Here is a 23,887-nt window from a genome sequence, read left to right as displayed (position 1 = left end):
TGATCGAGTTAATATGATTTTTTTGCAGAGTTTTCTGTTTACAAGCACGCATCAGTATCTGGAAATGCTTTTCGTGCTCATACACATTGGTGTTTACCCTGTGCCTGTGGTATATTCAATTGACAATGCAAATAGTGATCATTGAATCGTATGAGGAATGACTATTATGACAATGGAACATGCTATTTCTTTATCCGTTTACAGTGAACACTTATGTATCCTTGTCACTTTCCTCTTAGGTGTACTGTTCTCTATTTGTATTGCAGATAGAGCGGTGTTCAATAAGCAGGTAAAAAGACTAATGCGTAGGAGCTCCTGAGTTGTTTGTTTTTACTAAATAAATAATATATATATATATATATATATATATATATATATATATATATTTAACACTATTCTGTGCAGACAAATAAGAACTGTTATGCTTTACCAATACTTTTGGACTCTTTTCTTACAAAATGTCCTATATGTTGAACTTGAATACATTATTATTACCAGTGACCGATATGATATCACTGGAAGTGATGCCTGTCCATTTTACGCATTTTGAATTTTGATTTGTTGGCTATAAATACTGCATTATCTCCACTGTGGCTGTCCTCACGATGAAGCCTGGACAAGAGATGAAATGCATTGGGTCTTTTCCAATACACTTTGACTCCTTAAAAAGACCAATAAGCGTTTTGTTTTTTTGGTTTTGTTTATTTGGTGCTTATATACATTTGCTACTTACTATTGGTCTTTGTTTTATTTTTACGTATTAAAAGTTTTTTTTAATTTAATGGGAGACTTGTATATGTATTGGGTGTGATTTCTGGGACATATTATCCTTCTAAACCCAAGTTAATTCACATCACAACACCAGTATTGAGTATACACATTTGTTGGTTTTAAATCATATACACTATGTTGTGTTTCTCTTTTTGTTGTTGCATAGTGGGTTCGTGACCAGATGAGCACCGTTTGGTTATACTCAGTTTGTCATTATTTTTATTTAATTTTTTATTTACTACTATTCGGTGCTTGCTTGCTTTAATTTTATAACCTTATGCATGTCGACATTGTAAATATTGACAATTTGACTACATCTCCTTCCATTAATTAGAGAGGTAATCCAGCCAACGTGGCAGCTAACTTGACAAAGGGGCTTATTCATGCTTGTTGGCAATCCAAGCACACTTATGGGCAAAACCATGTTGCACTGCAGATGGAGCAGATGCAACGTGCACATGGCAATGTAGTATACTACATCGCTAATTTTCCCCCTCCTGGGCGATGTAGTTTACTATATCGCCCAGTGTGTATGTAGCCGCCGACTAGCAATGCGCGGCCCCGTGGGTTGTTAACGACCCTCGGTCTCGGCCGTGCATGCAGCTCAATTTGGACTCATTTTGCAAAGCTGCATGCTCCGGCCGGCCGCAGCATGACGTCACTTTGTGATATCGCACAGTGAGTATGCCTGCCGTCAGGCGGCCCGGGAGGGGAAACACTAGGTGATGTCACTCACAGAGTACATTGCCTAGTGTGTACCCACCTTTAGATTTGAGTGGGTTCTATTTCTGTGCAGGGTAAATAATGCCAGCTTTATTTTTACACTGCAATTTGGATTTCAATTTGAATACACCACACCCAAATCCAATCTCTCTGCACGTGTTACATCTTCCCCACCTGCAGTGCAACACAGTGCAACATGGTTTTGCCCATTAGTATGTTTTTGTGGTTTGCTAGCAAACCTGAATAGCCCCCAAAAGCCTTGCTGTGGTTCAGGGTACAGCTGTAAAATCTTTTTAAAAAGCTGCCTACTACTAGTCCAGTAAATATACTTTGAAAACTAATGCTGAGTATTAAATAGAGCTCTTGCTGAATTAGCCACATGCAGGAGACCAGTGTGCAGAATGGGTGTGGTATGTTATATAGAATAGACTTAGGTTGACAGTGTCTAGGTCGACCACAATTGGTCGACAGTAAGTAGGTCAACATGGTTTCTAGGTAGACATGAAAAAAGGTCGACATGAGTTTTTTAAAAACAAAATAGTTGTTTTCTTCAGAGAGTGATGGGGAACCTCAATTAGTGCACCGTATACCCTCGCATGGCTCGCTTCGCTCGCCATGCTTTGGGCACAGGTTACCGTTCCCAAGTGTAGTCTACATGGATCGTAAAGTATGAAAAAGTTCAAAAAATGAAGAATAAAACATTGAAAAACTCATGTCGACCTAATGCATGTCGACCTAGAGTCCCTGTCGACCTAGAAACCACGTCGACCTACTTACTGTTGACCAATAGTGGTTGACCTTAGTCTTGTCGACCTAGAGACCGGATCCCATGCAGAAAATATCAGGCTTGTCTGGTTTATCCGTCACTACTACTTGAATGTAATTTGGTGATTTACCGGGCTGTCTGTGCTAATTCCATGAGCAAATGGGGAACAGTATGGTTACTTTGTTTTTATAATTTTCCAGTTATCGTTATTTTGTGGATATGGCACAAAATATATTGAATGTTAAATATGAAAATGAACTCTAAAGTATAAAATGAAGGATTTGTAGTTGAAACAAAATTTTTCTTTACATTTTTTTTAATTTGATGGTTTCTTTGTGCTATGCTGCAAAACGCAGATCATAATGCTGATCATTGTTATTTCATGTTGGCCTTATCACTGCTACGGGTATTTTATAGATCAAGTTGTCTGCTGTACTATTGTAAGATCTAACAAGCAGGACCCTTACTCCACCTGCTTGTTCTGTGCAATACAGTCTTATTGTAGACCTTACTTATTATGTATTGCAATATATACAGTGTATGCTTGCGGTCTTACTATTCTAGAATTTGTACTTTGACTGTCTTGTATTATGCTTGTTGGTACTCTACATTTCTGTAATATGTTCTAATCTGCCACTCTTCAGTGCTGCAGAATTTTGTTGCACAATATAAATGATGATTATAATAGTGTATTAAAGAAAAAATTATATCCATCAAATTGGCATTAAGCAAATGGTAAAACAATAAAAAGGTCCTTGCGCCAAACTTGTACCAGATGTATGGTCCTTCAACCAACCGTCATTTGTATTCTCCTCATTCAGTGGGGGGAATTCAAATGTTTGAAAAGTCAGTTGGGTGTCTGCTTTTTCGTATCTAATAGACAGGAAAAAACAGACACCCAACCAACTTCTCAAACATTTGAATTCCCCCCAGTATGTCTCACAGGTTTGTAGGTATGAAAAAAAGAGGGGTATAAATAACAACTCTATTTTATGTGAAGATCAGGGAAGGTTGGTATTATGAAACCCTTATAATCTCCCCAAAAGAGTGTGGTGCAGAAATCCTCTACAGTATGGGGTATCACCGTGATAACAAACAGAATAGTGCTCACTTTGTTCTTACTTTCAATAGGTATGCAGAATACTCCTAAAGGTATCTTTAACTGTTATGAACACAAAACCATAGGTGGATTCATAACAGATGCTCACACTGCTTACGTGTTGATCTTGTTATTCAAGGCTCATAAAGGTTTCTTTCATTCCATTGCACATGAAAAACAGTATGAAAACTTCTCATGGCGTAGTATACTTAAAACCGTATTTAATCACAATACATGATATACATATAAAAAGGGGATTTTCCCAGTCTCCGTACCAGAAATATATGAAGCATAGACACGTCAAACAAAATCATGTGATGGTACCCGGGTATTAGTTCTGTATACCGTACTGATTTTTTTTAATCTAATTTGATCGCCTGTAAAAAAAAAAAAAAAAAATGCATTATATCCCAAAAAACACACAGGTTCGGTGAAACCTGTGTTTTTGGTAGAAACAGCCCCCTTTCCATGGATTTGGTTTTGCCTGCCTGAAACAAAATCCCTGATAAGCCGGCGCGAGCCGCCACTTTACAGGGCTAATTGGATAGCCCACGGTGGGACAATTAGCCGGGTTCATTTACCGTGACTAATTGCATAACCCCTTTAGTGTCACTATAACTACAGTCATAAAAAATGTACACAAAAGTGATCTGCAACCTGGAACATACATAACCAGCAGTGTACAATAACATCTGGTACATTGGGTATATTCATCAATGTAATCAGGAGGAACAAGATGTGCTGGTACACTTCATGAAACAAAACTAATCAACAAATGTGTTTCAGTGTTTTGTTCCTTTTATTCACGTCCCCTGTGTAACGTAAGTGCCCACTATCCAAAGAAGTACTGGAAGGCACAGTCTGCTGACACTAAGTAAAACAGATCGTTACAGCAGGTTCCAAACAAGGGAAAGATAATGCGATTGTTGACTCAACTTAGGTTATGGATTCAAGTTATGTTTAAGTTTTTAAATTTCATGGTTTCTTGTGTTAATTATGTATGCGATACAACCGTAATTGAAAGTCAACTTCACGATTTTTTCTCCGCTATGAAACAGTGTACCATGCTGATTTTTTGGGGGTGGTAATAATGACTTTGTTAAGCGCATAAAACAATTTGGGATATCTAATGTTGATTGAACCTAGTGTTTTTAAGTATTTTTGAAAAATTTGCATTTTTGCCGTAACTCAAAGCATAAGGCAGATAAAGTGATTTTGGTTTGGATCTTTGGATTCAGGAGGAAGAGTTACCTTAGGGGTACAAATTTTGCGGTGATTTCTTAATAAACACCCGTCATACTTCAAATAAACTGGATAAAGAAGCTGTGATTAGGAAATAATTTAATAAATTGAAAATTCAATATATAATAAAAAAAATTGTCAGACAGTCAAGATATTTGGCAGAAAAAGTTTTTTTTACATCCTTTCAACTAAAAAAAAATTAATAAAAATCTGAGATGGGTGGTAGACAAGCCTGGTTGAACTGACATGGAATGACCCTGTGATTAGAAAAAATGTGTAGATTAATCAAGGGCTGAGGTTTTTTTATTTTTTGTGAAGTCATTTATGATTTAGGCCTACCCTTTCAAATTCTAGAAAACACTCTTATGATGGGAATACACTGTCAGATAAAATGTCTGTCAGACCAGCAGACATTTTATCTGACAGCCTGACACCCAGCAGATATACGGAGATACGTCAGTGTTTGGCCACACAGTATCTGGGATCTTCCTCCTGGGGAAGAGACGTTTCCCCATTCCTCCCCTGTGAAGGATCATGGGAAATATCGGGCAGGCGATCGGCTGCAACTGCACATATATTGCCAGATGCAGTGACCAAAGATCGGATCAGTCTGGCATGTTGAAAGAGTTTTAATGCCCTACCATCCGATCATCGCTGATTGGTCGCAGCCATTATCGGCCCGTCATGCCAATAATCAACGGGATGATAAATGCATAATGTATGTGTGGCTTAAATCTCAAGATGGGATAACAGACCTTATATCCATATGTATAGTATAACTGATATTTAATTCCTTTTTAATGTTTTTTTTTTTTTCTCTTGTGTTTTAGCATGCTGGGATATCAAAGTCTGCAATATAAGCAATGTGTCCCTTAACATCCCTAAATCTTTGGTTGAGTTCCCTGTGCGCCTGGAGACATACACCTGGAAGCTGATAGCCCCAGAACACATAAGTACTGAAATAGCATCCAAGTCCATTTACCTACAGCAGCATGTAGATGACAAACCGTGCAATGTAACCACCTCAGGATTCACGTATGACATCTTCAGCTGCACTGACAGAGATCAGTTTAAAATTGGAACCTTTTGCCCAAATGGGTCGATTGAAAAGGTTCAAATGAGAGACAACGTTACCATCATTATGAACATACCTTGGAATGGAAATCCTAAAAAACTACTTGAACATGATCTGCATGTGTCTTTTGTATCATTCATTAAAGGTATGAAGCAGCTAAGTATTGTAAGGTTAAGGGATGCAAATGTTACTTTGCGCACTAAGGGCGGTATTCATTCATTTGAATGTAAACATGCTGTGTATACGGGTTATTATGTTTCTGTAGGATGCCACGCAACCTCATATGTGTAATAGTCAGAGCAGCAAGAAAAGATAGGGGCAGGGCTGCCATCAGAAATTGTGGGGCCCAGTTAAGATGTAACAGACAGGGACCCCCCCCCCCCCCTTATCCTCCCCATCCCCTTGTGACAATGACCTGTTGGACGCAGAGGTCCGACGTGCCCTGGTGCCCAGAGCTGGCACATGCTGTGATTTTTCTTCCCATATGAGATGGTGCAAAAGTACAAGGGAATGCCACAGGGTCAGATCCATCTCTTATCTAGTGCTGCTAGTGCTCTTATACCCCTTTTCCACTAAAGCACGGTTCGCAGCCGTGTCGCCTGACACGGCTGCGACCCGTGCTACAGCCCCTTTTGAACAGCGCTCACCAACCCGGCATATTTCCGGGTTGGTGACGCTACTACTGACGCGGCAGGGGCGGTGCTGGGAGATCACATGATCTCCCAGCGCCGCCCTCCCTATACACTGCGAATGGGAGCCGTGTCGCCTCGACACGGCTCCCGTTCACACTAGACAGCTAGCCGGGTAGGATTCCCGGATCAATTGATCCGGGAATTTGCCGGGGAACCCTTTTCCACTAGGGCAAAACACTGGTAAATGCGCGCCCCCGCACATTTACCCGTGTTTCTAAGAGCTAGTGGAAAAGGGGTATTAGTGAAAAGTGTTGTGTCCTGTTATGTGTAAATGTATTACTGAGTGTAGATAGTCGGAGTCTTCATTTAAATGTTGGATTTAGTGGTTTGTGTAGGGTTTATGGTGTACTGTAGAATGTGAGGGGGTGTCTAGTAATGTCTGTGGACTTACTGTTTATATAAGGCTGCTGTTGATAACTATTCCTTTGTATTACATAAAGGGTGACCTTCCCTGCATTGTTTTACAGTTGAGCTAGTTGTCATGGTAACATTTTCTGATTTATTTAAAGTTGCAAATGTTCATAATGTCTGTTATGAATTCAGGGGCAGCTGTACTGAGCCTGTAGAAGTGATAAAGCAGTGATATAAAGAAGTGATAAGTGGAAGGTGAAAACGCAACAGCCAATCATTACGAATTTGAAAAATAGCAGTTAGGAGCTGATTGGCTGGTGTGTTATCACCTTCCTCTTATCACTGCTGTATCACTTCTCCAGGCTTAATACATCTGCCCCTCAGTTGCATAAGGAAACCTCTAAACCTTTAATGGTTCAATTTAGTCCTCACTGAATTGGGCTTACTCCGTTTGAGTATGACATGCAGTACATGTTGAAGTCACAGTGTAATATGAGGGCTTTGAGTGAGCTTATTATTGTAAATATTTGGGGAGAGATGTACTAGCCTTGGATACAGACAAACTAGCCGCCAATCCGCTCATAACTGTCATTTTTCAAACAAAGCCTGTAACATGGCAGTTAGAGAGTGATAAAGTGGATGGAGATGGGCATGATTCAATTCAAAGACAGTTGAATAGCGCCGAGAATTACCGTGCGGGGCTATTCAATCAGGGCTACCAAGAGAAATCCTGGGCCCCAGTACAGTAAGTTCCCGGCGCGCCCCCGGAGGGGTGCGAGCAGAAAACTGACAAAAGTTCTGGCGCAGTGCTGATTTCTGCCCTTACTGCGGCAGAAACAGTGTTGTGTCGGACAATGCCAGTTCTCCTGACAAAACACCCTGTTTAGTCAGTGAGAACGGGCATTCTCCGACTTACCACTGCACTGTATTGAGTAGCCCCAGGAGCTAATACCCAGTGCTATTCAACGGTCTTTGAATTGAATCATGCCCTATATGTATGGATGACAGATAGCATGGCAAGCCCCTTCTTGCACTGATTCCATGGCCCGACACATGACTAAGCTGCGCCTTAGCCCTAGACCCTCACATGTGTGATAAGTACAGCATGTCTATATCCTTGTACGTTAGCCAGGGGAAAAAGGCAGAATTTATTCAGGGGGTTTCAGTACCATTTTGTTGTATTGGTTATCAGGCACAATGATCGCTATGGCTACATGTATTTTCAAATTGGTTTATATGGAACCACTTGTAAAACACAATACACGAGCAAGCTCTGAAAAGTATCAGCGTATTTTCATCAACAAGTAGAACTTACTAACTGCTTTGAGGCTCATTTACATTTAGATGTAAGTCATTTTTATGACACACCTCTCGGATGTAGCAGTACACGTCCGCACTTTATAGCTGTTACTTAACAATCTTCCTGAAATGCTTTTTCAAAAGTAGGCAAGACTGATGTCAGCACAGCATCTGTGTGCATCATAGAGAAAGCTGGTACTTCAGCTTGCTCATTTGTAGAGCGCATTATAGCTATATGAGCTGTTAAGTTTGGTACTCACTAGACAATATATTGGACGATTTGTCATTTTGAGCCAAATTGGAACGACAAATCATCCACATTTTCTTCAAGTGTGTACTCACTATTGCACGCAACCTGGCATCGTTCATCGCATTTGATTGATAAATGGTTCATACAGGTTTAGGGGTCTATTTACTAATCCTTGGATGGAGATAAAGTGGACGGAGATAAGGTAACAGCCAATCAGCTCCTAACTGCTATGTTACAGGCTGAGGGGTCTACTTATTAAGCCTTAGATGGAGATAAAGTTGCTGGAGATAAAGTACCAGCCAATCAGCTGCTAACTACCATGTCACAGGCTGGGTTTGAGAAATGACAGTTAGGAGCTGGTTGGCCAGTACTTTATTCCATGCACTTTATCTCCATCTAAGGCTTAGTAAATAGACCCCTGAGTTTGAAAAATGACAGTTAGGAGTTGACTGACTGGTACTTTATCTCCAGCTTTGCTTAGTAAATAGATCCCTTATTTTGGCTGCTGATTTGTTCGAGCTCCCCTTTGTATGTATTCAGCAGTATTTCACGCCCTACATTTTAGGTGTATTAGCATAAATTTTATGTAAATAAATGTTTGTGGAATTTGATGCATATGATAGTCTTCTGTGATGGAATTTATAACGGGCAGGAAAGTAAAATGCGTCTGTCTATGACGGTGATTGCAACTTTCCTAACTGTGCAGCAATATATATAGATTTCCTATTGAGTGGTCATGGGTGCTATTTCACCTCCTTTGCCCCTGAGCAGTTTTTTGCATTTTTGACTGTGTATAAAAATTGTATTTAGGTACTCTCGTTTGGTAGCCTAAACCACAGACTTTGCACACATTTCTTCTCGCACCTCAGGAGGCTGCAAGAAGAAATGATTGCACTCCCCAAGACAAGTGTGGATCTCATGTAATAATACTTTATAAGAGCCTATGGCAGCTTGATAAAAGACATTGGGGTCTATTCATAGAGCAGACAGAAAGATGTCCTTTTCTCTGCCTAGTACCATTCGTAGAGCGAGTTACTGTGGAGAAGTTCCTGACTTTTCCAGCTGCTCTGTGGCTGAATCACATCACCATACTTTAAATATGGTGAGTGTGATTTATTAAGCTCTGCTTTCCATCTCCCTGGTATGTTCAGATTCACCATCTCAGGACAGCATAATCTGAACATCAGTGCGAAAACGGCAGGGAAGTTTTAATGCTTCCCTGCTCTCTGCCCCACACTCGGCATTTGCTCCGTTCCTTTGATATCTTAGCAGCCCCTGCAGCCTCCTTTTGACCTCAGCCGCTGGCATATGCTAGAACGTACCTGGCTTCCGTCTCCACGCTTCTCAGTGTACCGCAGCTGAAGACAGAATCCGCCGGAGACCTGGATACCAGATGACTTTGCCGGAAAGTTAAAGCTGGTCATACACTAGAGCATTCTTGTATACGATTTAGCCACATCGTGTGATGCATTGTATGCACAAGTACGTATTTTGCATACAATTACGATGCGTGGCCGTGGATCGAATGTCGCATCCTCAGATCATATGTGCAGCCCATATTATTCATCGTAATCGAATGCACATACGATGCATCGTACGATGGTGCATACGATCAGCGTCCTTTTATTTATTTATTTATTTTACATCACATGTTCAGGTGAGGCATACGATCGTACAATAGATCGTATGCCTCATTGTATTGAAAATAAAAAACAAATTGTGTGCCAGGGACTCCCAGGAGGATTGAAGGGAAATCAGCTGTTGAATTGGATCTTATGCTGGTCATACTATTGTATGGCGAGCAGAAGAATCCATTATTAGCTATTTAACAAAGCTACATATCGTATCGAGCTGATGCGATATATAGTGAAAAGTAACAAGTCTCTTTTTTCACTTTTTTTATTAATAGATCTCATTGCGGTAAATCCCTTTTGGTAAATTTGATGATGTTATCCAGTGTGAACGGGAATGACACGCAAGGTGCAGTGTGAAAGGGGTCTGAGTGGCTGTGACACTGCTCGAAACTGTGTTCGATATCCGGATCGGACGTGGGATTTCTTTGTGAAAGGGGCATTAGAGAACAGATAGTTTGTTGCCTCTGATAGACAAGGAAGTGATCTGAATGAGCCTTTCAACCAATGTTGGCAGAACAATTCCTTGCAGTAGAGTATTACCTATGAGGTCTAAAAATATTTTTTATAGTGAACTGTAGATTTGTGCATCCTTGGGACTCATGTTAGGTGGAATGTACGCCATTGTTTTGTGCACAAGAACACATTTCCATACTCCAAATATGCATATTCATTCTTTTCTTGGCTCATTTGAGTATTGTTGATTTGTGTTCCCTTATGCATGAGAGACGCAGAACAGAGACCAGCAAGAGAAGGCTGAGTACAGTCACAAGCATGTTCACATAATTGCTACACACACACACACACGCGCGCATCCTCAGATAGGCCTACTAGGTGGCACATATCAGAATCCGCTTTTTTGGCCAGGTGTTCTCATGTACACTAGGATTTTTTTGTGGTACAAAGCATTGTCAAGCAGCAACATGAAGGAGGAATACATGGCATAACAAGTGGGGAAAAGTGGCATACATTACAAACATTACATGTATGAGTTCATACTGCACATTGCAACTGTACGATAGACTAGACATATTATACATGTAAGACTAAAAAGAAGGCTGCTTGGCAGAGCAGTACCGCAGAGCAGCCACCCGCGGAGCCAACTTGAACTCAAATAATGCACATAATACAGAAGATTTAAGTAATACATCAAAAGATAAACCACACATACATTAAAAAAAAAAAAAAACCTTGAGCACAGAGAAAGCATAATCATAATGCATGATTGGTGTAGGCATTTTGGGTAATAACCTCCAAGGGTTGTGTATTCCACCCTCACAAGGTACCAGGTACGGCAGCCATATTAGGCGCACTGCGTAGGATTACACAGGGTGGAATAGTCCACCCCTAGATAACACAAAATGGGGAGATTGCAGAGTCCTAAAGTTCAGAGTATGGTTCCAACAAAACCATCAAGTCCATATATTTTTCATTCCATCCACAAGCGCACCAGATAAGGCAGCCATGTTGGGCGCACTACGAAGGTTACACAGTGGGAGATGAGCCATACAAGGGCCATGCATGGGAAAACTGACACGTATGTATGAGTATGCTATCCCCTGCATGGAAAGATCCAAATGAAGCACACCCTGCCCACGGAGGAACCATCTGAGGCAGCCATGTGGGGCGCACTGCGTAGGTTACTGCTGGCAGGGTGTGCAACCAATGGAGGTAAACATTACAGGAATAGCACACAGTGGGGTGGAAGTACGCTGTAAGAAGAAAGAGAAGAGAAAAACACATTTGCAGGAAAACAGTACTAACATTATTTTGCAAAAATTTTAAATGTCCTGGTCTCATGAGAGCAGTGCGGGTGGGTGTGAGAATGTGGGGGGCACACTAATGTCCAATGGAAATGACCCAGCAAAGTCTGGTCCTGGTGCGCACGCCCCTCAGTTCCCTGCTCAGCTTGAAGGGTAGTCCCTAGGGCAGTCATGATGTTTTTGGACAGAGGAGTAGTAGGCATTGGTCCTGGTGTTCTCATAGCAGAGGTGAGGAGAGGCCACATAGTGGTCCTGAGTTGTAGTGTTTGGGGAACTAGTTTAATTAGAGATTCTAGCGTAGTCCAAATCCAGTTCTAACTTCATCCTTAAAATACATCCTTAACAAATGCATACTTCACAAATGCAAGCAGGCCTAGTCCTGACTGCAGGCCTTCATAATATTGCTCTTAAATGCTACACACTGTGGGGGTCATTCAGAGTTGATCACTCGCTAGCTATTTTTTGCAGCGTTGCGATCACATAGTCGCCGCCTATGGGGGAGTGTATTTTTGCTTGCAAATGTGCGAACGCTTGTGCAGCCGAGCAGTACAAAAAAGTTCTGTGCAGTTTGAGTGGGTCTGAACTTACTCAGCCGCTGCGATCACTTCAGCCTGTCCGGTCCCGGAATTGACGTCAGACACCCGCCCTGCAAATGCTTGGACACGCCTGTGTTTTTCCAACCACTTTCTGAAAATGGTCAGTTGACACCCATAAACGTCTTCTTCCTGTCAATCTTCTTGCGATCAGCTGTGCAAATGGATTCTTTGTTAAATCCATCGCCCAGCACCGATCCGCTTTGTACCTGTACGGCATGCCTGTGCATTGCGGTGCATATGCATGCGCACTTTTGCCGAGTTTTGACCTGATCGCAACGCCGCAAAAAATAGCTAGTGTGCGATCAGGTCTGAATGACCCCCTATGTCAGTTGGCAAAGGGGGAGGTGTGCACTCAGAAGTTCAGCTAATTAACAGAGTGGATTTTGCATTGAAGACAGATCACAGAAATTTGCAGACAAACTTTCTTGGGGTGTGAAAAGTGTAGCCAGAGAGAGATGATAGACTCCGATATACAAGCATGAGGATGGTATTTTTACCTGTGAAGAAAGGAGAGATGGTTTTCAGTTCCGGTTCTAACTTCATCCTTAAAATACATCCTTAACAAATGCATACTTCACAAATGCAAGCAGGCCTAGTCCTGACTGCAGGCCTAGATAATATTGCTCTTAAATGCTACACTCTATGGGTCTAATTCAGATCTGTTCGTTCGTTCGCTCGCTAGCTATTTTTTTGCAGCGCTGCGAACAGATAGACGCCGCCTATAGGGGAGTGTATTTTAGCTTTGCAAGTGTGCGAACGCGTGTACAGCCGCCCTGTACAAAAAACGCTTGTGCAGTTTCTAAATAGCTCTGACCTTACTCAGGCACTGCGACCACTGTAGCCTATTCGAGCCCGGAATTGACGTCAGACACCCGCCCTGCAAACGCTTTGACACGCCTGCGTTTTTCCAACCACTCCCAGAAAACGGTCAGTTGCCACCCACAAACGCCCTCTTTCTGTCAATCTCCTTACGAACGGTTGTGCGAATGGTTTCTTCGCTAGAACCAGTGCATACACTTGCGCAGTAGTTACCTGATCGCTGCGCAGCAAAAAACGCTAGCGAGCGAACAGATCTGAACTAGGCCCAATATCAGATGGCAAAGGGGGAGGTGTGCAATCAGAAGTTCAGCTAATTAACAGAGGGGATTTGGCATCTCTAGCAGGTTCTGGAGGGTTAGTGCAAGGATGGGTATTATCAGCAGCACTATCTAGCTGCTTCTTATTGGCTGATTGTGTACTGATCCCTCCAGCTGCTAGTACTTAAGTCATTAGCCATTAGCGTTGTGTCTATATTGTATCAAGTCGCTGCAGGCTATTCACAATATGTAACTGAAATTTCAATGTGAAGAAGACTGACACAAAGTAGTAAACAGATGTGGATGGGTTTTACATTTAATGACAACCTTTATTGAAAATGTGACGTTTGTGTTTGTTTATAATGGTCAGGACGGTATAGTCTCTTTTGTGTATTTAACACTTGTTTACATTATTGTATCGTGTACTGATAGGCTAATGTGGCTTCAGCACTTATTACCAACTACAGTATAAGCAGGCCTGATTTGAATACTTTTTCAAATATTCTTTTTTTTTTTTTTTTTTAATGTATGGCCTTTTCCATATATGTATTGTGTATGTAAATAAGTTCAACTAAACATGCGCCTGTTGTTGTTGTAGTAAACGGGAATATGTACTGTTATAAGTATATTTCAGTACTGTCAATGTTTAAATTAGTTTTTTTTATGATGAGATCTGTGCATTGTAAACCATATAAATCTTATTTTGTGTACTGCTGCTTGTTATTTATTAATTTGCCCTGTGTTCTGTTTACAGAGGAGTGCATATTCACTGTCTCCCCCAAAACTAGAGATACTGTTTATCTACAGACTCCAAACTGGGACATCGGGCTTCCAGATTACGTGTCTCTTTCGTGGAGTATTAATTTACCTAAAAAGCTGTCTGGGAAAGTGAAATTTTCTAAGGACAAAATGGATATTATTTGTGAAACGGGCAGCGCCTACGTCAACATAAAAGAACAGGGAAGCAATGGACTGGCCGTAGTGCGAAGGGAGGATGAACAACTGCCAAGTCCCATGGAAATATACTCTCCGTTCTGGATAAACATCTCCAACTGCAAACCATTTATTAGAAGAAACAAACTTAAAATGCAGATGTCTATTATCTTCAGTCAAGTGTCCCCAGGTAAGAACCTGATATGCAGGCTTAAGGGTAAGTTCTAGAAAAATTGTCCAGTTTGGCCTCTTTAGGACCACTGAATGCCCAAATAACTACATACCAGTAATATTCTCTATATTCAAATTAGATGCAGATAAATGTCATATCAAGGCGGTGGCACGGGTTATAACCAGAAATACGGTGGCAACATTATGCAATCTTCTCCAGGAGGGGCTTGCCACATTACGGCCAAGGAAATGCAATATTTGTGACTATGCAGTCTCCATTACCTTTTAGTAGCAGTTGTAAAAGTGATGGATGGAAGTATTGCTGTCCTGAGGACACAAAGACCTAACTTCCCCAAAAGTTAATTGAAAAATAATGTATAAAAAGTAAAACAATACAAAATGTAAAAGCTATTCTATATGCTATTCACATGATGTGCTTGCATTACTAAATAAACACACACACACACACACACACTGCAGTGCATGGAGATGTCCATTTAACAATTCCTCTTTCGTTATCGCCATCTTAGGATGGTGATAGCAGAGGATGGGCTTGATCCAGATGATGTTGGAGTTGCTGTCGCTGCTTACGTAGAAGCAGCAGTGATGGCACTAATGTGGTAATGCAGCAGGAGGTGTCACACCTGCTTGCATTACCGATCCGAACTGTGTCCTTTTGCCGTATCTGATCTTCCCCGGCACCATCCGATGGCTTGTGGCACCCATGGAGACGCGCAAGCCACCAGTCGCAGAGGTCTGGCCTCTTGCATCGGGTGGTCTTCTGTATGCCGGCGGTTGGGCTCCCGGCGCTCAGTATACCGGCGCCGGGAGCCCGACCGCCGGCATACCGACACTTCTTTTCCCTCGTGGGGGTCCACGACCCCCATAGAGGGAGAATAAAATAGTGTGGCGCGCGTAGCGCGGCGAGCCCGCAAGGGGCTCATTTGCGCTCGCCACACTGTCGGTCAGCCGGCGGTCGGGCTCCCGGCGCCGGTATGCTGGTCGCCGGGAGCCCGACCGCCGGCCAGCCATAGTGAACCCCTTGCATCATTAGGCCCCTCTTCAGCATGGGAAATTGCCACAATTAATGGTTACACGGAGAAGGTATGGTGCTAAAATGATGCATTCTAGCATAACGTATCCCCCGCCCACTCCATACAGAGACGCGGTTCCATGTATTATCTCCTCATTCTGCCTGCATCACTAAGAAAAACTGTGAGACTTCCACAACTTCGGGGAGAGTAGCCAAGTATGGCTAGAGCATCTACAGTTGGCACACAACTAGATCCTACATGATCAAAACAGCAGAGATTGACCTGCCACTTTCTTGGCTGGCTGCAGTACCCTTCAGTGGGATTATGGGCAGCAGATGTACTGTGTACAGGAAAATCACTCCCTCCATGTACACAATCTCCGCTGAAACATTCTCAGAAGACCTGAAACTTTGTGCACAGAGATTTGTAGTTATTACAGGTTATTGGACATAACATAGCAAAATTTAAGAACAAAAGCTGGAGAGAAAATGTTTTCTTTTTTGAACTATACTCCAAAAAGTTTCCCTAGAAAACAGAAGATGGTACAGTATGGTAAAGGTAATACATTTCACAGTTTTTCTGCTGAGGCTTTCTCCTGAACCTGTTTGGTCATGTTTGTATGTACTTCATGGAGTACAGATTTTTATATTGACTGAGCTCCCGTTTGATGCTGAAATAGTTCTGGTAGCCATCACTCTATCTGATATTAAAGCATAGAGGAAGGTGTTTGGTAACTCATGTCACTCTAAGCATTGTATTGTAGTGTGAATTGTAGAGCAACATTGGCACTTCCACACTGTACAGTAATAGAAAAGTTTGGTTCTATGTCATACATCCTCTTTATTTTCATTTTAACAGATCTAAAAACAATACTCATTGCAGCAGCTTCCGCAGTTGCAGTTGTTTTGGCCGTGATTGTAACAGTTTGCTGTATCAAAAGAAAGTAAGTGTATGTTCATGTTGTATACATATGCTGGTGTACAGTACGCCAGGCATGCAGGTGCAGGAGCGGATCCAGAAGAAAATGAAAGGGGGGGGCACCATAATATGGGAACAGTAATAGTTATATTTACATGCACCTAAGGCACGCGTGCTCCCAGATAAGGAGTGTGGTTCTCCTTTTGAAAAAAAAATAAAAAAAGTGTCAGTGATCGCGCTGAGCCCAAAAAAAAGTGGGCCCCACAGACCCCTCACTTTTAAAAATTGGGGTCCTATCTGTCCTTTTCTGGGTCCCATAGGAAAGAAGGTTCATATTAATCTTATTAATTATTCAAATATAAAAACAGACTTGATTTGGACACTACAAAAGTATTGCGAGGGGGAGGAGGGGGGTGACAATGCTGCTGGGCTGTGTAGCCAACAGGACACTCTGCCCCAGAGCTGTAACTAGACATTTCAGTGCCCTTTGGCAGAAAGTAAATTGGTGGTCCCCCTGCCATATTTCAAACCAAGGACAGTGTGCGCCGCACCAAAAATTTAGGGGTGTGGCTTCATGGGGAAAGAGCATGGCCACATAACAGTACCAATTCACATTACACCACACAGGTAGATCACGTTATATACACATTGCACCAGGTAGAGCACGTTACACACATTGCGCCAGTTAGAACACCCTATACACATTGCGCCAGGTAGAGCACGTTACACACATTGCACCAGGTAGAGCACGTTACACACACTGCACCAGGTAGAGCACGTTATACACACTGCGCCAGGTAGAGCACGTTATACACACTGCGCCAGGTAGAGCACGTTATACACACTGCGCCAGGTAGAGCACGTTACACACACTGCGCCAGGTAGAGCACGTTACACACACTGCGCCAGGTAGAGCACGTTATACACACTGCGCCAGGTAGAGCACATTATACACACTGCGCCAGGTAGAGCACATTATACACACTGCGCCAGGTAGAGCACATTATACACACTGCGCCAGGTAGAGCACGTTATACACACTGCGCCAGGTAGAGCACGTTACACACACTGCGCCAGGTAGAGCACGTTACACACACTGCGCCAGGTAGAGCACATTATACACACTGCGCCAGGTAGAGCACGTTACACACACTGCGCCAGGTAGAACACGTTACACACACTGCGCCAGGTAGAACACGTTATACAGACAGAGCCAGGTAGAACACGTTATACACACTGCACCAGTTACAACACGTTATACACACTGCACCAGGTAGAGCACGCTATACAGATTGCGCCAGGTAGAGCACGTTATACACAATGCGCCAGGTAGAGCACGTTACACACACTGCGCCAGGTAGAGCACGTTATACACACTGCACCAGGTAGAGCACGTTATACAGATTGCGCCAGCTAGAACACATTATATAGATAGCGCCAGGTAGAACACGTTATATAGATTGCGCCAGGTAGAACACGTTATACACACTGCACCAGGTAAAACACGTTACACACATTGCACCAGTTAGTGTTCTATACACATTGCGCCAGGTAGAGCATGTTATACACGTTTTATATGGTACTAGGGAGTAGCGACAGAGGTAGCAGGGAGAAGGGACAGAGAGAGGCACCAGGGAATAGGGACAGAGGTAGCAGGGACAGAGATAGGCACCAGGGAATAGGGACAGAGAGAGCAAGGAGTAGGGACAGAGAGAGGCACCAGGGGGTAGGGACAAAGGTAGCAAGGAGTAGGGACGGAGGCGGCACCAGGGGGTAGGGACGGAGGCGGCACCAGGGGGTAGGGACGGAGGCGGCACCAGGGGGTAGGGACGGAGGCGGCACCAGGGGGTAGGGACGGAGGCGGCACCAGGGGGTAGGGACGGAGGCACCAGTAGGTAGGGACAGAGGGACCAGTAGGTAGGGACAGAGGCACCAGGGGGTAGGGACAGAGAGGCAGGAGAGTGTGCAGCCAGAAACCCCACCAAATAACTCCCTCCAGGGACCAGGCCCCCACCGCTTACCATGGACACTGTGAGCAGCAGCGCTGTCAGGCCGGGGGGTATAGTCCGATCCGTATGAGGCCACAATGCCGCCAGCATGGAGTCGCAGGATGCGGCCAGGGGGGAGCGGAAAACGCGGAGGGGGCGGCCGCATGGTTGAGGAGGGAGAAGAGGGGAATCAGCGGGGAGTGCGGCGGCATCCAGCCGGGGGACCAGGGACCGAACTGCCCCCACCTCAGGTACAGCAACGGAGTTCATCGTGGGGGGGAGAGCATGCGGAGCAGAGGAGGAGGGGAGGGCGGGAGATCACACTCTTCATGGTCTCCGCCTCTTCCAAGTTCCTCCCTCCGTTCCGTCCCTCCCACCAGACTGATTGACAGGACAGGACAGCGCTGTGGCTCACAGCGCGTCCTGAGTGAGTCGGGACCCGGCTTTTTTTATGTTTTGTGTCCCCATATCAATTCCTGGGTAACGACAGGGGTGGCACGGGCCCGAGTGCCCCCCCCCCCTGGATCCGCCAATGTGCAGGTGTACGTGACATAATACTTGGATAGACACCATTTGCCTGTCCAATAATTAAGTCTACTAAAAACTTCACTAAGTCAGAATCTGTATCCCCACGTAATGTAGATTTTTCTTGCGCTGTACAGGATCTCGTGGCTACCAGCTTCTCTCCCTTTGCAGCCTTGGTTAGTGTGCTGGACAGAGAAACCTAATCCAGCCACTTATCTTGCAGCTTCAGCTGATTCATCCAGTAGAGTGCCTGAAGTGGCAGTCATTCACATTGCTGCCTCACAGTATCAGGGCCTGGGGTCAGTTCTGACCAGGATGATTTCTGCATAGAGGTTTTTTTTTTTTTTTTACTTAGTCCCCATCATTTTTTAATGGAATTATTTATGAAGCTGGCAAAAGCCCTTTCTCTAATGGTTTCACCAGAGTTTTTTCCTGTCAGCTTCTCTCAAATTAAGTAAAGGTTAGCTCACCTTTTAATTGCCACTTATTGCTGTCGTAATAGACCTCTTCTAGGAGGTCAGAAAAATGTATCAAACCTATACCCGTCAATGAGGCACTGATGGATCCCCTCTGGATTGGCTTTGCTGGATCTCCTCTGGGTCAGAGTACTGTGGTTTTCCAACAGACATTTTCTTGTAACCCTTCACCAGAAGCATTAGACTACCGGCACCAAGTAGACCTAAATAGAATAAACTAGCCAACTACAATCTTTGTCGCCGCAATACAAATTGTTAGTTAGCAGTGTATATTGATAAATAGGATCTGGGACTCAGGGTCGACACCACTTAGGTCGACACATTAGGTCGACGCCAGAAATAGGTCGACATTAGATTTTTGATTGTTTTTGGTGTTGTTTTCTTCGTAAAGTTACTGGGAACACCAATTAGTGCACCGTATCCCCTCGCATGGCTCACTTTGCTCGCCATGCTTCGGGCAAGGTGCCTCGCTGCGCTTGGCACATGTTACCGTTCCCAAATGTAGTCCATGTGGATCGTCAAGTATGAAAAAGTCTATGTTGACCTTTTGTCCGTGTCATCGTATTGGTGTCGACCTGGAGTCCTGATACTGATAAATATACTCTTTAACCTTGGTGTATGTGTGTTGCCCCTATTATAAGTAAAATGTATCTACTGTACATAATAAAGGATAATGATGAAACGGCACTCTGAAGGGATGTTCCAGTTGTTATAACAAAAGCAGTTTGAAACCTGTACTTGTACTATATAATATTTTGTATTATTGCAGTTTGCAGTTATAGGTCTTTTCCTTTTATCACATATCTCTTTTTATTTTCACTTCAGGAAAAAGCAGAAAGAATCCCCAGTGGGTATTTACGATGCTAGGGTGAACACTGAGGTACCCAGGCGCCATGCCATCTTCAAGAAGGGTAGGAAGAGTAACGAGTCCCATGTCTACGCAGTTATTGATGATACAATGATATATGGCCACCTTCTGCAAGAAACCAATGGATTGGTTCCGGAGGTAGATGTATACCAACCTTTTGAAGGACGCATGGGCGATGCGCCACCTGTTCCCCCAATAACTTTCCCTAATGGAAGTACAAGAGAAGATAAAGTGGAGGATCTCCTTGCCCATTCAATGAAAAAGAATGACATTTACAATTTCTGTGAATCATTTTCAAGGCAACCGGTAGAAAATGAAGATACCAGTATATCCTACATAGAAGAATCAGGAAATGGAACTGTGATATCTGCGTGATACTGTATATTCAGGATGGACAGATGTTATTTATTTTTGAAGGAATGGCACTAAAACAGTCTGATAAGACATATATATCCAGAGTACCGGGCACCAGGGACATTACTCATCCATGTACATCACATCTGGATAGTCATCAAAGCATATCTGGCTATGCAGTGTGAAGAACTGATGCCTTGGCAGCCTCATGATTTGAGTGCTTGCATATGTTGTTCATTGAAAATTTCCACAAACAGTGGGGGGAATCCATAAGGAGGAAAGTGTTTTAGTTGGAATTGTTGTTGTTGTTTTTTGGTTTGTTTTCTTGTGTGTTAATTTTTTTTTTTTATTAAAAAAAAAGAAGTTTTAAATACTTTCTTCCTAACTCCTATTAACATGCACTGTGCATGAGATTACGGCATAATAGGTGCATGCCACTTTAAATAACATGGTTTAAGTATATTGTGTTTAATAGTCATAGAATTGGCTCTTTAATAACTTACAGTACTACTACTATCCTTTATTTATAATGCACCAAAATATTAGGCAGAAATGGCATTGAGGGTCTACATACATACAAGTGACACACAATGACATGTAACAGAATGTAAAGATGGACCTGCCCAACTAACCTGCAATTGTGAAGGAGTGGAGAACAATTGCTACATACTATAGTAAGTACAGCTAGTAATGGAGAATGTGTCTGCAGCTACTGTAAAGGGGCCTACACATTGTGAGATTTGTACCATGCAATTTCCCTTGAAGTCCCAGGAGCTGATATTGCATATACACATGGTGCCATTTGAACTATGTGCGATTTGCACCATGCTAAAAAAATAAAAAAAATTAAACGCTAATTTAAATAGTGGGTTTTTATTACAGGGGTGCGGGTGGCACCTTTTCACAGTGGATAAATAGCGGCCATTAGAAGCAAAAACATTGGTCAGTGGTTTTTAATACTTGCCAAAACTCAAGGCTCCAGCGTGCTGCTTGATGGCTTCCTTTCCTTCCTCCGCGTGAAAGGAGGAGGGCTCAGGTAGTGGCCGGGGAGTGGCTTGGGTGACTTAAATCGGGATTGCAAGGCTTTTCTGAACACACGGTGCGATCTAATCACATCTGCATGAACATAGCAAACGTGACAGAACTGTGCATCGGCATCGCAAGCCCTGTACACACTGTGCGATATGCGCCATATTCAATGCGATTTACACCATTTGGTTTAAATAGTTGGTGCATATCGCACCGTGTGTAGGCCCCTTTAGGCAAAAGCCTGATCAGCCACCTGTATTAAATCAACCATTGGTGACTGGCATTATTGTGCTGCCATGATCAGTGGTGTAGCTTGGTTGTAAGAAGACAGTGGAACACTGGGCGGACTTCTCAGTCAGGTGCCATCTTTTTTGTCACAGTGGATTGCACCTGAATGAGGTGGGGGCAGCAGTGCTGGGGGGAGGAGGATGGTTAGAGGAGATTTTAAACTAGGTGCCTGGGGGGAGGGTTTAGGTAGAAACTACGGGTCAAGCAGTGAGAATAGTAAGGATGGAGGTAGTGAATAAATTGGGGGTGGAGAAGGGGGGAGGGAAAAAGCAGCTCGCAAGGGTAGTAATGAGGTTATTAGTAAGGGTATTGAAAAAACGCTGACTAACGAGGATTATGGATCATCAATACTGCATATTGAAAATTATGTCCCTAGCGCAAGAGGGAATACTTACCTTAAATGTATGTATGTAAACGCTAGAAGCCTTACAGGGAAATTGGGGGAATTGGAAGTCCTTGCAGCAAACAAACCGTATGATATTATAGGCATTACTGAAACTTGGTGGGATGAATCTCATGATTGGACAATCAATCTTGAGGGATATACACTGTTTAGGAGAGATGGACTAAATAAACGGGGTGGAGGGGTATGTCTTTACGTAAAGCCACTTTTAAAACCTGAGATACGGGAAGATAGTCACGAGGGGACTGCAGCTATTGTTGAGACCTTATGGGTAGAAATTGCAAGTGGGGGAAAGGGAACAAAAAAGTTAGTATTAGAGCTATGCAACAAGCCACCTGGTATTAATGGGGCTGATGAGGAATTGTTACTGAATCAAATTGAAAAAGCGGCAGGATTAGGTGATGGGAGATTTTAACTATCCGGCGATTAACTGGAAAAATTATTCATGTGACACTGCTAGGTGCAATACGTTTTTAAACATAGTAAATGATCACTACTTACTTCAACTAATCGAGGAACCAACTAGGTACAATGCAATCTTAGACGTGGTATTAACAAACAATGGGGATTTGATATCAAATATTATAGTAGGGGAGCCCATGGGAAACAGCCACCACAATATAGTCACATTCAATATCCGTTTTCATAAACAGCCCTATATAGGCTCAACTAGGACTCTAAACTTTAGCAAAGCTAACTTTGACCTGATGCGGGAAGCTCAAAGCGACATTGAATGGGAAAATTTGTTTCAAGGAAAAAAAAATACTGTAAAGGACAAGCTGGGTGTCTTAATCAAAAATGATAATGAAAAATTAAATGAGTTCTTCTCATCTGTATTCACAAGAGAGGACCAGATGCGGGGATTAACACTTAATCTCAGCAGCGATAATGTCCCACTGCGAAGTGCTTATTTAAGCGAGGAAGTAGTCTGTGAACAATTAAAAAAAAATTAAGATTAATAAGTCACCTGGTCCCAATTGAATTCACCCAAGGGTTCTCGGGGAGCTACACTCCGAACTAGCAAGACCGCTATTTTATCTTTAATTACTCGCTTACATCAGGCATGGTTCCCAAAAATTGGCATATAGCGGAAGTTGTGCCAATATTCAAAAGGGAAGTAAATCTGATCCGGGTAATTATAGACTAGTAAGTCTTACATCTATTGTGGGGAAAGTACTGGAAGGTATTTTAAGGGATAGTATACAGAAGTTATTTGAAGCCAATAAGATTAATAATAGGAACCAACATGGATTTGTGAAGGATAGATCATGTGAAACAAACTTATTAGGCTTCTATGAAACAGTTAGCGTGAACCTAGATCAGGGTAAGGAGGTGGATGTAATCTTTTTAGACTTTGCTAAAGCTTTTGACACAGTACCACACAAGACTTATCTACAAGTTACAAAAACTGGGGCTAGGAAGCACAATATGCACATAATAGGGAGCAGCGAGTTGTGGTAAATGGAACTTTTTCAAATTGGACTGAAGTACTAAGGGGTGTGCCACAAGGGTCTGTACTTGGACCACTATTGTTTAACAATATAGCAGTAGATCCAGAGAGCACGG

General features: G+C 42.8%; 1 protein-coding gene across 3 annotated transcripts in view; it reads left to right on the top strand.

Annotated features, from left to right (window-relative positions):
- Window positions 1-20,972, top strand: part of CDCP1 (CUB domain containing protein 1) — a 134,380-nt gene extending 113,408 nt beyond the window's left edge. For all 3 annotated transcript variants that reach the window (XM_063922418.1, XM_063922419.1, XM_063922420.1), the window contains exons 6-9: window positions 5,432-5,821; window positions 14,089-14,457; window positions 16,331-16,415; window positions 20,205-20,972. In XM_063922418.1, coding sequence (XP_063778488.1) covers window positions 5,432-5,821; window positions 14,089-14,457; window positions 16,331-16,415; window positions 20,205-20,622 — 1,262 coding nt within the window. In that variant the 3' untranslated portion in view covers window positions 20,623-20,972. The remainder of the gene's footprint in view (window positions 1-5,431; window positions 5,822-14,088; window positions 14,458-16,330; window positions 16,416-20,204) is intronic.
- The last annotated feature ends 2,915 nt before the right edge of the window (window positions 20,973-23,887 follow it).

This window comes from Pseudophryne corroboree, chromosome 5 (genome assembly GCF_028390025.1).
Source record: "Pseudophryne corroboree isolate aPseCor3 chromosome 5, aPseCor3.hap2, whole genome shotgun sequence".
In the NCBI taxonomy this organism is placed as follows: Eukaryota; Metazoa; Chordata; class Amphibia; order Anura; family Myobatrachidae; genus Pseudophryne; species Pseudophryne corroboree.
Note: the sequence above shows the minus strand (reverse complement) of the source record. Positions and strands in the feature narration are given on the sequence as shown.